The sequence below is a fragment of the Astatotilapia calliptera genome, chromosome 14 (assembly GCF_900246225.1).
Source record: "Astatotilapia calliptera chromosome 14, fAstCal1.2, whole genome shotgun sequence".
NCBI classification, from domain to species: domain Eukaryota; kingdom Metazoa; phylum Chordata; class Actinopteri; order Cichliformes; family Cichlidae; genus Astatotilapia; species Astatotilapia calliptera.
This window is the reverse complement of record NC_039315.1, coordinates 32771884-32789555: the sequence shown is the minus strand read 5'-3', so window position 1 is coordinate 32789555 and position 17672 is coordinate 32771884. Positions and strand designations below refer to the sequence as shown.

General features: G+C 39.6%; 1 protein-coding gene across 3 annotated transcripts; it reads left to right on the top strand.

The window, feature by feature from the left end:
- The first annotated feature begins 129 nt into the window (after positions 1-129).
- Positions 130-10848, top strand: LOC113036945 (uncharacterized). 3 transcript variants are annotated; one of them, XM_026193570.1, is made up of 5 exons: positions 130-933; positions 5974-5995; positions 6096-6179; positions 6274-6522; positions 8903-10848. In XM_026193570.1, the coding sequence occupies exons 1-5, from the start codon at positions 559-561 to the stop codon at positions 9439-9441; spliced, it is 1269 nt and encodes a 422-aa protein (XP_026049355.1). In that variant the 5' UTR covers positions 130-558; the 3' UTR covers positions 9442-10848. The 3 variants fall into 3 exon arrangements, with proteins under 3 accessions (XP_026049355.1, XP_026049356.1, XP_026049357.1); XM_026193571.1 differs by having other exon boundaries at positions 5974-6013; positions 6367-6522; XM_026193572.1 differs by lacking the exon at positions 6274-6522 and having other exon boundaries at positions 5974-6013.
- The last annotated feature ends 6824 nt before the right edge of the window (positions 10849-17672 follow it).

Below are 17672 nucleotides of genomic sequence, written 5' to 3'. Positions count from 1 at the left end.
GCACAAGTGGGTTTTTGTGGTGCATTATCTTGCAGCTGTGAGTCTCTGCAGGAAGAGCCATAACCATGGCAACGCCAGGCAATAAGTACCTTTCAAAAGGCTGGCCTCCTCTCTCCTGCTCCCCACTAATCATATTCTCCTACTCCCTCTCTCTCTCTTTGTCTGTCTCTCTCTTTCCATATTTTATCTGCTTGGTCATTCCACCGGTTTCACCCCTTCATAACCAGCTGGGAGGCATACTGGACACCACAACAAGAATACATCTATTCAGCTGGGCTCCTCCTATTCTGCAGTTTCACTTTGTGAAAGGCCACAGGAGGATACCACTTCCCATTCGAACATCTCTGCGGTTTGCTAAAAGGACATCTTTATAAACAGACGTTGCACGCGTGGTCCCTTTTGTTTGGAAGAACGGATTTCGAATGCTGCTTCTACTGACTGATGCCTTGTGAAGACCATGGCTGTGTACATGCAGTCAGACAGCTGTGGATCTCAAACAAAAAATTGATGTAGTGTATCTACAATGACATTGCATTTAGACAGAACACCTAAATAGCAATGAAACACGGTTCTTCTGAAATAACGAGCAAGGAGTTGACTGTGGGAAGATGCAGAAGGGGAGAGGATGAGGGCAAAGACACAGATTGTTTGCAGCAGTTCCCCCACTGTCCAGCTTGTAAACAAGACTATGACATCACTCTGATCCTGCCATGCTCTCACACCATGTGTGGTCAGTGTGTAGCAGCTGGAGAGGGAGCGAGGCTACGCCGTCAACCCATGTGCTCTGTGCGGTGCCCCTGTTGTCGGCATCCTGTGGAGCTGCCGTGCTTGACCTGGTCATCTGCCATATCTTGCCTCCCAAAACATCCCAGCATGAGATCTAATCATGTCAACAGAGAGGCCTCACCTGAGGATCACCCGCCACATGTGCAGGTCAGATGTCCTTTAGGGAAATTCTGGCATTTCCACTTAAACACAATGTGGTCTAGGTAGGCTAGGTAGGTACTCTGCCTTTTGGGGTCTGGGATAGTAGCCATAAACCTGATAGCACATTTAAAAAAAAAATAGATTGTCTAACCCACTTCCGAATCCTAACTCTCCAATGCTACATTCACAAGAGGGAGTTATTACTGTTGGTAAGATAATACTACACTGACAATAACCATTTATAACCCAGATCATGACTTGATTATATCACTGTTGTTTTTGTAAGCTTTTGTGCAGTTATACTTACAGATCATACCTAATATCTTTAAAACTTATTAGCTATTATACCTTTCCACATTTCACACATGTATTGCAATAATATTGTTGGGATTTTGTTGACCACCATTATTATGAATTGTAATGTGACAGCGCTAATAAAAAACAAACAGATAAAGCCAGAAGAGTCTGTCAGTTGGTGCTGAGACTCCCTTAACCCCCGAAACACACAATGACCAGTCTCACAGCATCACTGCTTTTGAATCACCAGTCAAGCAAAACCAATTATCCAATTCAAATCTATCCAACTGTATTGATAGCAATGCTGAATTGGTATAAGATTCATACTAGAGGGATAGGATCAATACTTTGTTTTGATTTTCAAAGTTCTTTCTTTATTTTTTTTTTTATGAAAAAATACACCTCAAACATGCCCTATCAAAAATGTCTGATCTTTTTTTGTGTTACCTGTCACGACTATTTTATTTATACCATATAGAGCATTTAAACAGCAAGCTGACCCTAAGTGCTTTAGAGACAGACATATTTACATTTCAGGTCTCTAGAAAACCCAGTTTAAAAATACATGAAAAGCTGCAAGGTGTCATTATTGTGGAAAGTAAAACTCATAATTTTGCAGTGTTAAATAAAATGTGTTCAGAATTTGCAAATTGACTAAGAGTTATCTCATGATTTATGACATGCTGCCTTTATAGGTTAAATGTATCAGTATCTGTATCAGTATTGGTATCAGCACCACTGGCCCTGAATTTACTTGGTATCAGATCAGTACCAAAATCTGCAGTATCACACAGCACTAGATGTCTGTGCAATCACCAGTTCTCTGCACGAGAGGACCGATGCTTGCACATTTTGTTTTGTCACCCTCTTTCCTGTTCTGGTGTGTTTATTTGTCCTGCGGTCATGTGACTCAGCGGCTCTGAGTAGCAACATGTAGGCTGCAGTAAGAAAGCGCAGCAGATGGAAGGAAATTTTCTCCTGGTCCCTCAACCATTATTAACTTATATAAAGATATGAAGGAGCACACAAAAAAGAAACGAACAGGAGGAAAGATATCCCTCAGGCAGCTCTAGAACCCCAGCACAGAGACTGACTCTGTACTCACGTATTATTGGTCATCATAGTTGTTATTTTAACAGACTGATTACCTTTATATTGTATCATTTGTAGATTAAATTAATAAATACATATAATAATGAATTAATTATTGTATTAGAACAGAAACATATTCTGTCCTATTTATTTATTTCTATTTTATCATTATGTATTTGAAGTGTTTCAAAGACAGACAAATTTACATTTCAGGTCTTCAAAAAACTGATAAAAAGCTGAAAGTTGGAATTTGTTGCATTAACAAAGTATGGTACAAAGTACATTCACCGGTATTTAATGGTCCCTAGAGTGTGTTTATAATTGGCAAACTAATGATGATTCATCAGTCATTCATAAATCTTGACACACTACTCTTCCTTACATAAGTCCTTACATAAGTTTAAATTATCAGTATCACCAATACTGAATTTGTATTTACTTGGCACTGGATCGATACCAAAACCTGCACAACACTAGTAGCCAAAAACCCGTAATCGAACAAGTGTCTCTTGATAGATAGATTTAGATTAATTAAATTAAAAGATTATTAATACTTCCAAGGTACACTAAAAGCCAAAACAGCATTGCTTGGCTCAGCACAGAAACACTTGAAACCTATGGAAACAAGTCTGAGTGTTTCAAGAGAAAACAAAATACACTTGCCAGCATGCCTAGAATTCAGGTTACCGCTTATTTAATGTGTACCTAAAGTTAACATCTATACTGTTTGCCTTCTTATGGCACATCAAGGCCAGCAAGTAAGTAATGAATATCAATAAACATCTACAGGAATAAAGTTAACTGTATGACGAGTTTTGAGTTAGGTACTTTACTATTGTATGTACTTTTTTTGGTAACTAAGCTAGCTTAGTCTGGCTACTCCACATATCACTGCTTTAGTTTTCAAAATCAAAAGATACCTTGTAGCTTTTTTTCCTGTTGAGATAATTACCCATTCAGGGATGGGCTTTATGTGAAAACTGTGAGCCTAGCCAGGCTCCCATAAGCACAACAGCAAGTGCATGTGTTAGCATGCAGTGCTGAGTGTCACACTGGCACTACTGTCAAAACATATTCTGTTTAAAGTATTCAAGCTAATGTTACTCAGGCTCTAGTTATAAAAAAAATATCTGTTGACATAAATTAACAAATAAATTAACAAATACAAACGGCAAAAGCTTTTCTGGACCTAAGATTTGGTAACTTTGCTCACGTCACTGTTATTAGTTGTCGTTGTATTTGTGACATATTGCAAGCTTTACATAGCTATGACAAGATCAGACGCCAGTTGTGTAGATCAGATTTGGCCTACTAAAATTACAGGGTTTTTTCTTTTAAATAAATGTTTTTACAGTAGAATTTATGTATTTATTTATTATTTAGTTAGTGTCTTTAACAGAGCTGTAGCCTATTACTTGATAAAGCTGTTCCATGTTCTCTCTTCATGCACACTTCTTCAAATCTATTATTTCACTAGCTGGGCCCATGTCCTCATTTTAACTTTGACAGTGTTTTACTAGGTAAAAGTCAATGCTTTGACATGAATTGAGCTGCGGTTTGGGGAAGGCCTCGAAGGGGACTGCCAATGGCTCCCGGGCCTGGCAGATCCCCGTGTACTAAATAGAATTGAAGAAGTTGAAGAATGGAGAAGAAGGAGGGAGGGAGGGAGGGTGGGGCACGTAAACAAGAATGATCAGCTTGCAGAACTGGGGGAACCCAGATGACAGCCGGAAGGAGCATGTTTGGAGGCGTGGTCCTGCTCCTGAAATTCCGATACATAATCTCCAATTCTAAGTGCCGCCTGCTGTTTCAACCCTTTTTGTGTATCATATTTGTGGGAAGTGATAAGCACATTTTTAAATCTTTTTTTGTATTTTGTTGTTTTGTTTATTGCTTTGTTACATTACACTGGACCTTTTATGGGGCATTGGATATTTTGTTTCATAGACAATATACACTACCCCAAATAAAATACTCAATGTCCCATAAAAGGTCCAGTGTCAGGAAAACTACGAGCAAGTCAACGTTGAAAATGTAACAGGAACTTTCCTCAATGTGTAAAGGTGTCACCGTGGGTTCTTATGGGTTAATTTTGTACAGTCAAATAAATCCCCTTTGGTAACCTTTTTGAAATGTAATTTAACTACTAGTGCCTCTGATGAAGGCAAATATAAAAACAGCAAGACTGATTTTATAAAACCCCTTTCAATCCCCTTATCCATTCATTCAACAAGATTGGCACTATAGACTAAAGTGTCTGACTGATGTAGAGTAAAAACAAAAACAAACAGGTACAACCAAAAAGATGAATGAGCTGGATCAACAGACTGGGAACTAGAACTACTACAGTCATGTGAAAAAGCTTTAATACCAATGGCTTGAAGTCAAGAGTCAGGAGAAGCGACTACCCACCTGTCATCTGTCACCTAAGATGCACAGAATGGGTGAGGTTGGAGAAGGAGGGAGAACATCTTTGAAAAAAGGTGGAGTCATCAACATTTTATATATATGTACTAGCAATAAACAGATCTATATTTTGAATACAGACCAGTCAGGTTTTAACTGGTGAGGTTTAATGGTTTAATGCCACAATTACTAACTTAATTGTGATTTAGGAAAATTTTATACCCCTACAGTGTCATTCCTGTACAAGAGTAAACATAAAATGCAGTTTATAAATGATGATTTTGTATTTACTTATCAGTGAAAAATGCTTATATATTATATATCATATTATATATTTACTCAGGTTACCTTTGTCCAATATTTTTTGATGATCTGAGACATTCAAGTGTGACATATATGCAAAAAAAAAGCCCAAATCAATAAGGGGGCAGATAGGGTTTTTTTAAGGCACTATGATTAAAAAGGCAATGAAAATGGACAAATGTTCAGACAAGGGGAAGTTTCAGCAATAATATGTTGCTGTTCAGTTTGAATTTCTTCAATTCAGTTCAATTCAATTTTATATAGCACCAAATCACAACAACAGTTGCCTCAAGGCACTTTATATTGTAAGGTAGACCCTACAATAATACATACAGAGGAAAAACGCAACAATCAAATGACCCCCTATGAGCAAGCACTTTGGTGACAGTGGGAAGGAAAAACTCCCTTTTAACAGGAAGAAACCTCCGGCAGAACCAGGCTCAGGGAGGGGCGGCCATCTGCTGCGACCGGTTGGGGTGAGAGAAGGAAGACAGGATAGAACACATGCTGTGGAAGAGAGACAGAGATTAATAACAAGTACAAAAATTCTTGTAATGAAAAGGTTTTAATTCTAAGACCAGTGTCCATATTGAAATTTTATCCAAGACGTCCTTTTCATTAATAAAACATTGTGAGGTTTTTAAAAACTTGGGTCATTATGGTCATTATTAATAGGATCATTATGTTATTACTTAACAATCCAATCCAACAACCTCTGCTGCAAATAAAATGTGTTTGGTTTTTCTGGCATATTTATTTGATAAATAATACATGCTTCATCCTGAATCTCAGATGGGTACTGTGATTAAATAAGAGAGATGTCAGAGAGTCATGGAAAGTTTGATTGTGCAAATAAATAAATAAATGGATTATTATGCTGTATGACTAATGTCTCTGGCATTTTTCTTCTGTATTTCATTATTTCTCACCACACATCGCCACATTTAGGAGGACAGCAGTAAAGTAACAGGTCAGACCAGTTTATACTGTAAGTATAGCAACCTCACTTTCAAGCAACAACCCAAAAGATTCTCATAAGGTAACCTAGACATTTCCCTCTTTTGGCCCAGATTCCAGTGTTGCCAGTTCCACGATAACACCAGTGGATGGTGCTGTAGATCTCCGGGAGGAGGAAATGGAGGCTTCTGTCTTTGGTAGGTAATCATATATATATATATATATATATATATATATATATATATATATATATATATATATATATCCTATTTTTACTCTGGCCTAATTTAGGACTGCATTTTGCTCTGGATCATCTTGATGCTTCAACTGCCCCACCATCTCTCCGTCTTTCTGACTCCTCTTTAACTGTCACCTACCACGAAGAGAATCCCCCTGTACCAGCTCCAGAAGGCAAAATTGGAAGACCTGTGATGACCTCAGACCCAGGGACTCTCCATCATATTCGTGCTGATGTAGTAATTGCACGGGGGCAGTACTACTGGGAGGTGGAAGTGTGTAATAGCTCCATCTACAAGATTGGTAAAAACAACAACTTAATTATTCATGGCACACATAGGAAGACACACACAGTGTCTAAATCAGTAGCATTACAGCTTCCCTCCTCTTTTCTTCTGTGCTGTACAAGCAGGTTGATAACAATGGAGAACTGAGAAGACAGCCAAACGTTAAATCTGCATTATTTTAAATGGCCAACAGAGGACAAGTCTTCCATTTAGAACAAGAAGTGTCTTTAGACACAAGTTTATATTAAAACAGCCCTTATTGTCTTTTCACTTTGACCTCAGTAAACTCTAGTGTAATGAGTTTATTTGTCAGTCACTAAATTCAAATCTTATACAATACAACATGAAGCTTATTTGGTCAATAATGGTCTCCCCAGTTAAAAAGGGGCAAGAAAACAGGATATGTTTTACTGTATGACTGGCAAGAATGTATGGTGTCCATCATTCTTCGGTCAGATGAAAAGGGAAAGACCATGTCTGAATTGAGGAGGGGGCCTAAGGGTACATCTTTCGCCATCTTAAAATGCTGTGATTGCAGCCATCAGTGGTCTTTGATCAATGATCAATGGTCTTTGATCAGTAGTTGTTAATAAATGGTCATGAGAATGTACATATAATGATCAAGGAACTGACTTCACAGCCTATTGTTCATTCAGTGATGCTAGTTTCAGTCATTGTGCAATATACTCTTTATAAGGTTGGGGAAACCTGCAGTCAGCTGAGGCAGAAGAAGTCACCTGGATGAGTGATGAAACATTTCTCTCACTGAAAACGCTACGTCCAGATGAACAGAATCAACCTTTTGGGACTTACTTACCTGGATGATTGAGCATGCATCAAGACATTTGGATTTGTGTTTGTGGATATATGTGTGTGTGACAGATCAGATGCTTTCTAGTGGTTAAAATCACATTCAACGGCAGTGATGTGAGTAACTGAGGTTTCCTTGTTGGTGTTTTTCTGAATAAACATCATTGGATCTTTTTATATTCAACCGATCCAAGATTAAGGCAGGGCTGGAGCTTATCCCTGCTATTATAGGGCAAGAGGCAGGGTACACACTGGACATGCTCTCAATCTGTCACAGGGCTAACACAGAGAGACAGACAACCATTCACACCTCCAGCTCATTTAGAATCACCAGTTAGTCTAACATGCACATCTTTGGACTGTTGGAGGAAGCTCGAGTATCCAGAAATAACCTATCCAGGCACAGTGAGGACATACAAGTTCCACACTGGGAGGTCCCAGGTGGCCAGCGGATTTCAACCAGGACCTTCTTGCTGTGACACAATGGTGGTAACCACCACACCACCATGTTGCCCAACAAAAAAACACACAAAAAATTAAAGTTTTCCACTTAAGATATAAACTCGTAGAGGACATGCATGTAACAAAGTTAAAATGTTGTTTTTCATAGTCGCCCAACTTTATACTTCACAGTATCAGAACAGTACCCAGCTGTAGATGACACTCAGTAAAGACATTTATTCACTCTGTTTGCCAATACAACACAAAAATGAAATGAAATGAAATCAGTCAAATTAAAACAAAACAAAGATTTAACATAAAAAGAAACTTGGTTTCTTACTTATTTTATTCAGAACACCATTGCAGACCACAACATTAAACAAAAACTCAACACTTCTTTTGGATTTAAATATTCTTTTTAGTTATTCCCACTCTTTTGAGCAATATCGTTGAGAGTGTTGTAACTCATAACTATGAATCACAGCATTTCTTGTTCCTGTCCAGGCTGCGGTGATGGTCCCGGAGGGTATCGTTTATGCAGGAGGGGTATATCTGTGGTGTTTCAAGGAAAGATGTCTTTTGTCTTCTCCTTGTTTATCCATGATACCACCAAGTTGGTGGCTCACCTCCTCAGCATCCAGACTACATCACAGACAAATAAGAGCAACAATTTCCACTAAGCAAAAATAACAAACACACAATGAAATGCCTACAGTTTATAGTAGCATTTGATTTATTCCTTAAGCTATTTACTTCAACCCTAAATTATTGTACAGTTGTCAGCTTATTTTAGTTACATTATATTAACTTAGCCACACAGATGGGAATAACATTAATTAAGCTGACTCGTTATAAAAGTATTGAGCAATGTGAACTAATGATCTGATAGTGTCTATAAACACTACAAATGTCAACCTCATGGTGGTGCAAGAGGAAAAGTAAGAAAGCCACCAAAGTCAAACAGATGCATCGTCTTAGGAGAATAAATAAATAAAATATTGTAAAAATCAATTGAATGGCTATTGGGATATTTGAGCGTTGGCCAAAGTGTTATCCCCAGAGCCAGGAATTGTTAAAGACTATTTTAATGCATAACCAAATCCATAAAAGTGCAGAGAAAACTGAAACTTTTCTGTCTCCCTCAGGTGTGATCTCAGTGGATGGTTCTAATGGCTGGTGGCTTGAGAGGCACAGTTTGACTTTTTGGGCAGTGTATGATGGGAACTGTGAACAACTTTGTACCATCCCACCTCAGATCAAAACCATTGGGGTCTTCCTAAACATTGGAGGAGGGACCCTAAGCTTCCACAACCCTCTAACCCAGGAGCATCTCGCCACACTGCCAACACGTTTCAGCAATGCTGGAGTGGTCCCAGCCCTGGGCCTGGGCCAGGGCAGACTGAGACTGCGCTGTGGCCTACCCCCACCTGTTTACGTATTTCTTAGTAAGAGCTCAACCTACAGGGAGCCTCATGGAAACAGCAGAAGTGAGTGGCGCCAAGAGGTTCCCTTTCAGTCGGTTAGGAAAGTGATCCAGAAGTTTGAGAAGCTGGCACTTTCTGACTCAGACTCAGGTCTGGTGTCCAGTTTTGGATCATCATGCTCCACCTTGGCTTCCTTTCCAGATGTGGGGGTTCCTGGGACCTTTCAGTCAGGGAAAGCAGGACAGGAAACTGAACCCTAATAAGAAGAGCTTGTGAAACCTTCTCTTCAATGAAAGGATAAACAAAAACTCCCACAGATGACCTGTGTAGTTTTAACTTTAGCTGTCATTTGAAAGGCTAATTTTTAATCTTCACAGACTTTTGGAAGTGTCTCTCCACTCCCTGCGTGACCCCCGGACCTACAATTGACTTTCTCACCAGGAGACAACCTTTTTCTCAGCTAAACAACCCCCACAGATTTGGCTTGGGCCAGAAAGAGTCCTCTGTGATGTGAAGTGTGAGGAAAGGGTGGGTTTTTAGCAGCAGGACTCCTTGATTTGTCTCTGTGTGATGGTTGTCAGACAGTAGGGGTCCTGTGCTCATAGTGCGCACATTTGTTTGTGTGTGTGAGAGAGCAGAAGCACTAACTCTGAGCATTTGCTCAGTTAGTCTTGGATTTCAAGGTGTGTTTGTGTGTGTGTTTGCGTGCATAGGAAGAACCACTGTACAAGTAGCCGGGGGTGGAGATGATGATGCATGAGTACAGCGACACCAGCAGTGTTGACACAGAGCACCAAGGACAGGTGGTATACTACGCTTATCCTGCAGCCTGTCTTTGATAGGACAGTAAGCCTGCCCCTTTCTGACCCTTTGAAACCCATAGGGCCTCTAAAGACTTTAAAAGAGCAGAGAGGGAAAAGACAAAACAGCATGCATAAATTAAAGACAACAGGTGATGGACTGGACAAAAAGGAATGAGCTCAGAGAGTGATTCCCATCTGCTTTCACTTCCAAGACATCCTAATGGATCAAATGGCTCAGACCATATTTTTAAGGCAGCATACAGTATATTAATAGAATGGCATACTTTTTTACATTGCCAATTTGCTCATTGAACTTTAAGAAGAATCAAACAGGGAAATCAATTAAATTGAAACAATCTTTATTCAACACTATTTAATTACAGTGTCAAATCTTCATTAAAACCCGACAAGACTTTAAGACAAATGCATAAAGTCTTCTCACACAGAGCACACACTGAGGAATGTTTACTGCGTTGTTTTTTTTAAAATGAAAACCAAACTTTACTGGAATGTCTTTTGAACTAAAAGCCTAGCTATAAAATACTTTATATTAATTACACAATTACTGCAGTCACAGGTCTAATGACTACTTTATGTGCTGTGCCGGCTCAGCATTCACAATAAAGTGGTTTATATTTGTGTTGTGCACTCACTGAAATCAAAGTTATTTTGTTTGCAAATATCTGGATGTGCATGTTAAGCTGTCTGAGATATTATAAGACAGATGTGGCACACACATAAATTTGGAAGACAAATCTATTGAAGAAATGGCACAGATGGCATCTGTCTCGCCTCTCCGCTGATACATGTGCACAGTAAAGATTCAATTCAGTTTAGTTTGATTTACACAGCGCCAAATCACAACAGCTGTCACCTCAAGGCGCTTCATATTGTAAGGTAAAGATCCCACAATAATACAGAGAAAACATCAGCAGTCAAGGATTTTTTAGTACATCCTGGGGATAAGGAATTATAAGAATACAGCTTAGAAGCAATAAATGCATGGGCTAGTTTTTTTTGGCATAATTCTGAGACAGGATATGTTTAATTTTAGAGATATTGTGCAAATGGCAGAAAACAGTCCTACAGATTTGTTTAATATGAGCATTGAAGTACGTATGCTGGTCAAAAATGACTCCAAGATTCCTCATAGCGTGATTGGGTCCCAAGGTAATGCCATCAAGATTCACAATTGTTTTACTGTAAGGCATGGGACAAACACTGTTTAAACCTTATTTTGAGGAAACTTTGCACACTTTTCCAAACGTTGATTCTGTTCATCTGGAACAGAATCAACTTTTGGAGATTTACTTACCTGGATGATTGAGCATTCATCAAGACGTTTGCACACTTTTGAAGCATTTTTATTGTATTTCTTTCTTGATTTTACCAGTTTTTATCTCCTACTCGCCCTAGCTTCTTTCAGTGACCACTTGTATTACTGCAACAACAGCAAGAACAAATAAAGAAACCAGCATTTGACCTCATACACCATAATTTTCAGATATGTCTGAAAACTGTTGACAGGGACTGAAATTGAACACATAATCTGGTTATTAAAATTTCACTGAGGTTTCATATCTCTAGCAAATCCCTAAAGAAGTGTGTTGTCTTGATAGGAGCATATTTGGACACTTGATCAGCATTTCTAGACATCTGATTGGACAAAGGCTTCTTACTGGATATATGACCAACTTGGTGGCTCATTTTAGTTTTTCCACCCTATTTGCAGACAAATCCTTCTCCAGAATGGAAAAATATATTCAAAAATAAAAATCATTCATTAGAATCTATCCTTAGTATCTTTAGCTGGTTTAGAAGTTATCTGGGAGACCTCAACACGTTGGACAATCCTGATTTGTGCCCAGTGACCTAGACCCAGTTTCGTTGCTGAGCGCTTTGGGTTTTCTCCTGAAATCTTCACATATCCTTTTATATATTCATGAAACATCCACCTTAGTGTGATTCCCACTTCTGGACATACTGCAGCATACTCCCACCACCGTGCTTCACTGTGGGGCACACTGTTCTTTCGGTTGTATGTCTCTCATCTTTTTAAGCAGTGTTTCTGTGGCCAAAGATCTCTAGTTTCATTTAATCTTTTCTGTAGAAATAGAATTTTCTTTTTTGGTCTTAATCCTCACAATCCATTCCTTTGCAGGGTTCCAGTAATTGTTTTCTTTAAATCTACAATTCTTGACTTGGTCAAGTCATTGTGTCCTGACAATTGTTCTGGGTCTTTAGACAAATCTCACACTTTTTTTTCATACTCTTTGAAATCTTTCACTTCCTACCTCTGCCAGGCCTGTATCCTGCTAAAAAGTATACTAACAGAAAGTATCTGACTTGACACAAGAATAAAGCAAAAATATTAGTAACAATCTGTGAATCTGCATCCAATAAGACCCAAGCCTGTGCTGCAGAAAAGCATCATAAGAACAGTTTAAAAACAGTTTAAAATACTTAAGAAAGAGGGAAGGCAGAAGAAGACACCAAACGATGATACTAGCTGGCCATGTTACACACGTCAGTGTGAAACCATTCTGAGCCATAAGTGTGTTCATTCTTTGAACAGAAACAGCTATTTGCTCATTTCTTTGTTATTGGTGTTTAAATTCATTTTAATCTGCAGATTTAAAAAAAACAACAAAAAACTTTAAAGTTGTGTTTTTTGGACATTTCATGCCTTGTTAGGTCTCTGGCTCCACTTGGTTTCACTAATAGCCTCACCACACTAATAACATACTATATTTTGCATACTATACAATGAAAGTGGTACTGTTTTTGCCATTTTATTTGTCAAATCTGTAATATTTTTTTTTTATGTTTTTATTCCTTTCTTTGCACCTCCCTTTTTTCAATTTTTTTCTTTTTTGTTTATTTTCTTTGTTCCAAACACTTCTGGACTTGTAAGTTTGGGAAAGATTCATTTTGTGATTCTCTGGCAAAGAAAATAATGAAAGCATAAACTTTCCTTCATTTTCTCCTCAATCTTCAGGGCTCCAAGCCCCGCTGGAAGAACCACTGGTGCCGAGGACTATTTATTCTTGGCTCGGCTGATATTCACATTCATTCTTGACCACTTAACTTGTGATTAGGCAATAAAGCCTTTTGCGCAACTCCCTCCTGTACCATCCTCTCCTCCCTGCCTGTCTTCAGCGATTGTTTGCCTTTTCTTTCCTATTCCATTGTCTTCCAATGTTCAGTCAGACCACCCAAACAGTAAATCTCATTGAAAAAGAAAAATCCTTGCAATTAAAACAAACATCAACCAGCAGAAGTTCTTCAGGGGCACTTTTGAAGAGGTGGAGGAGTAGCAGTGGAACTCAGACCAACTTTACATTGAGCATCATTCATTTCATGCAAGCACGAAATCAGTTAAGCAGCGGGCCAGACTCGGTAATTACTGATGAGTCAGGAGAAGCTTGTTAGACTGTCGCCTCTCGGACCACTCATCAGGATGACTGCGTGTTGATGTTTAACGGTGGAGGTATTTGCCGCGCGAGTAAAAAATGCATGTGCCGTGACCGCTTTTGGCACAGCTCGCTCTCTCCTTCTCTCTCCCCTCTGCACATCTATCGACTTTTACAAATAAAGTGTGTGGAAGCAATTTGAGCCTTGTAAACAGAAATGAGACCGGAGTGATGCAGATTTCAAAGGGCCGACAGGAGAGAGCGGGGAGGGCGGGAAGGGAGTCTGCCAGGAAGGATGGATAACGTGTCGTGCCATGTGTGCACATTTGGCAACGTCTGTCGTATTCTGGCTCTCTGAACATGAACTGCACAGCAAGATGCTGGACTTTCTTTTCCCCCCTTTTGCTCAAGTACTGCAAGTGCTTGAGATAATTATAATTGAGCATTTCAGTTGCATGTTTTTAGTTGATTTTTTTATTCACCTTTTAAATCAAACACGTCTTCTCTATTCTATGATCTCATTATGTTTTATACTTCTTTATATTTTCTTTTGGTTCTTTGTGTTTGTTCACTTTTTGTCTTTTGCATCCTGTGAAGTAGCTACTTTGAATGGTCTTCTTGTTCAAAGAGGCCCCCCAAAAGTGCACCTAGCTGCCAATATCTTTATTCTTGACCTGATCTTTCAGAGTCTGTGGATCTATCTATACACCTTTACTCTGCAGAGTGATATTTTGAAAAACATAACAGACTAATGCATTTAACACAGGAAAAGAACCTAAGAAGAAACATACTAACTGTTGAAATAGCCAGACTTTAAAGTACCGCACTACATATAATTATTAAATCTTTCTTTAACAATACTGTGCCATCTACCCCCAACCAGCAGATGGACTCCACTCCCTCAGCCTGATTCTGTTGGCGTTTTCTTCTTGTTTTTCCTTTCCACTGTTGTCAACTGCTTGCTCATGGGTGGGTCATCTGATTGTTGCTCTTTATCATTTTAGGGTTTTGCCTTACAGAATAAAGGACCCTGAGGTGACAGCTGTTGTGATTTGGCGCTCTGGAAATAAAATTGAATTGAACTGAATTCTGCTGAGTTTAGCTTGCCAGCTTTGTCAGGTCTCTACAATACTGGGTTGAAATAGTAGCAGATTTTAAGCAAATTAAGTCTCTTGAATAGTCACACAATCTGAGATTTTGTGCTGACTGACAAACACAACCATACCATGTCTTGAATATCGGAGTAATTAAATTCAGACCTATACTTCTAATTGAGTCTTTGCAGGTCATGTTTAAGTTACTTCTATGTATGTATAAAGCTCAGTGCTATTGCAGACAGACAACCTAAACGCTAACCTAAACACTGTGTAAATTTGCTTATTGCATAAATACTTAGAGTATAATTTGTTTTCAAAATCTTCTAAAATATTTCTCCTTGATTTCACTCTGGAATTAACAAAGCATTCTTCTTCGGAATTAGCCCCGAGTAACCACTGCTTATAAAAACATGCTTACAATAAAAAGGAATCGTTATTGTTTCCTTTAAGTCTTAGCTCATCGTTCTACCTACATTTTAGTACAATTATTCACTGATAAGTATTTTGATCACTGAAAACCACATCCTAATCACCGCCGTGCACAGGTCAGTGTCGGGAAGTTTGCTGGCTGGAAATAAGAAGAGCTTTTTATAATTTCAGCATAACTTTGTAGACTCTCCACTAGTAATCATCTGTTACTCCCCACACGCACAAACTTCTCCTGGTGATAAACTAAACGCTGTAACTACACAGGTCTTTTCCCGGAGGTGTCAAAACAAACCGAGCAGCCTCCCCACACACACACTCACCTCCACTGCATTTGGACATAGCCTATGCTCGCTAATTGCCTGCAGTAATTATGGTCACGCCTCCTCCCCGATCCACAATAGGAGACGGTGAGAAGACAGGAGCAGCGCTCCTTTCTCCTCAATTTCGACTGTGTCTGCAAATTGATTCAGTTTGTATGAATAAACACCAACTCTGCAAGACGTCTTCTTCCATTTGCACATTCACATACTGACTGAGCAAAGGCCCATTTGACTCCCCACTCGCCCGCCCCCTCTCTCCCCTTTTCCGCTACCGGCATCAGTACACAATTAGCTCTACAGCCTCTTATTATTATCAGCATCAGCATAACACTGGCAGGGGCGAAAACATGGTGTGCGTCTTAATTTACCATATTCAGAGCACATTTTTAAAAACACGATAGATAGATAGATAGATAGATAGATAGATAGATAGATAGATAGATAGATAGATAGATAGATAGATAGATAGATAGATAGATAGATAGATAGATAGATAGATAGATAGATAGATAGATAGATAGATAGATAGATAGATTTAAAAAAAATATTTTTATTGATGACGTTGATGGCGGTTTCCAGCACCTCGAAGTAAGCTACCTCTTCTTCAGATGTCCGCCCTTGATAGAAACCTAAAACGACGCTGGATTCCAAAAGGGAAACGCGTAATTACAACAGGGGCCGTGTATCTAAACATGAGTCAGAAATAATTGGGGTCTTGAGATGCATGGCGGCAAAAAAGGGAAGGTCACGCAGAGTGTTCGACTCTAAACAGAATAATTCCGAAACCGACGCTTCTCAATGTGAGCGCGTGGAGGCACATCGAGTCTGGGAACAGGTGGTGACTGAAAGGGAGGTGCATGAGCGGGGCATCCAGGGCTGACTGATATTCACACCTTCGGTCACTCCGAGCAGCAAACAGGATGCCCCCCCCCCCCCCTTGAGTGAGCGCTCTGAGTCTGGATGTGGAGGTGGGGGTAGGATGAAGCTGTGGTCGTCTGGCGTGAAAAAAAGAGCAAATACACAGCGATTTGCTCTCCGTTACAGAGGAAAGTATCCATGAGCGTATTCATGGGTAAACCTTTATTATGCGTGACTGACAGCCGATACCCACCCTTGACCACCCCCTCCCTCGCAAACCCAGGCGCGCGCAGCAGGATCGCTGAGAACTTTTAATAATGTCCTTGTAATGGTGTCACGTAAAAGACATCCACGGCCGTTCCGTGCCAGCAGTGTTTCATATCACTCACATATCACGCACTCTTCTGAGAAAGCTCCCCGTACAGCGGAGCGGGAATCTTAATAAAAGAGAGAGAGAGAGAGAGAGAGAGAGAGAGAGAGAGAGAGAGAGAGAGCACCATGTCTGCTTTTAATTATATCAGAACCGCACAGAGCTGCCAGCATCCATATCCACGGTTAATCGATTTTTATTGGGCTGTAACCTTTCGTGGCAAATTAGAGATGATTTAAGACTTTTGAGCCTCTCCTTTCCAGTCCGCTCATCTCCAGCCTTAAAGATTAATGAGGGACAGTGATCAATCCAAGACCATTGTTTTTATCCAGGAAACAATCTGTAATTAATACCGAATAATGACCATTACACGACCCTATAAATTCTGCGGTGGAGGGGAATCCAAGGATCTGAGGCCAAGATACACTCGTTAAAAAAAGATTTACAATGCGATCGAATCTTTGCGAGTTATCAGCAACAGGTCATAAATACGTCATTATAAACATGCTCAGGTTTATTTTTTCTAAATGTGTCTCTTGATAAAACATACACGAATTATGACTTTATTGATCATTTGCTTTTATTTCTGAACCTAAAAGTCCGATTTTAGTTAGGAAATATGACGATTTTCCCCTGATAAAAATAAAATAAAATACTGCAGGTGAGGACTGATTTAACTCACCGAAGGATTAAACTATTCGATCAGCGTTCCCCCTGCCAGCCTTACAAACCATCAAAATAAAAGTTCCGCTCAGAGCAGAGCGGACACCTTGAAACTTAAATGTGTATTTGTGATCTTTTGGTTGATGGTCGAAAAGAATGACGGTGAGACCCCAGAGAAATGTCGTGTTTTAAGTACTATGAAACAGATGTGCCAGACTGATTTTAAGCGCAGGACACCTCCAATACACAAAAACCCGCTGTCAGTATGGGGGGCTGTACACTGCGGGGTTTTTTATATAGACGATTTGCCATCCCGTCTGCTTAATTAATCACTTTGCAGCGCAGAAGAAAAGAGTCGCTTATCACCCTATCATGAAGAGCAAATAGCCCATCATTGAGTCCCATTGCTGAGGTGAAAGAGGGTTGGGCAGTTGCGATGGGGGGAGCCGCGTAAATCCTCACACTCGGGTGGAAGTGGCTCCTAAAGGCCATGTAATGTGACACATGTATAAAAAAATAACACCTTGCCTGCGCCTTT

Excerpts from the sequence above, each read along its gene's own strand:
- LOC113036945 (XM_026193570.1), top strand. The coding sequence starts at position 559 with ATGAAACACGGTTCTTCTGAAATAACGAGCAAGGAGTTGACTGTGGGA. Across the intron at positions 5,996-6,095 it reads GGACAGCAGTAAAGTAACAG|ATTCCAGTGTTGCCAGTTCC; the intron begins GTCAGACCAGTT and ends CTTTTGGCCCAG. Across the intron at positions 6,180-6,273 it reads AATGGAGGCTTCTGTCTTTG|GACTGCATTTTGCTCTGGAT; the intron begins GTAGGTAATCAT and ends GGCCTAATTTAG.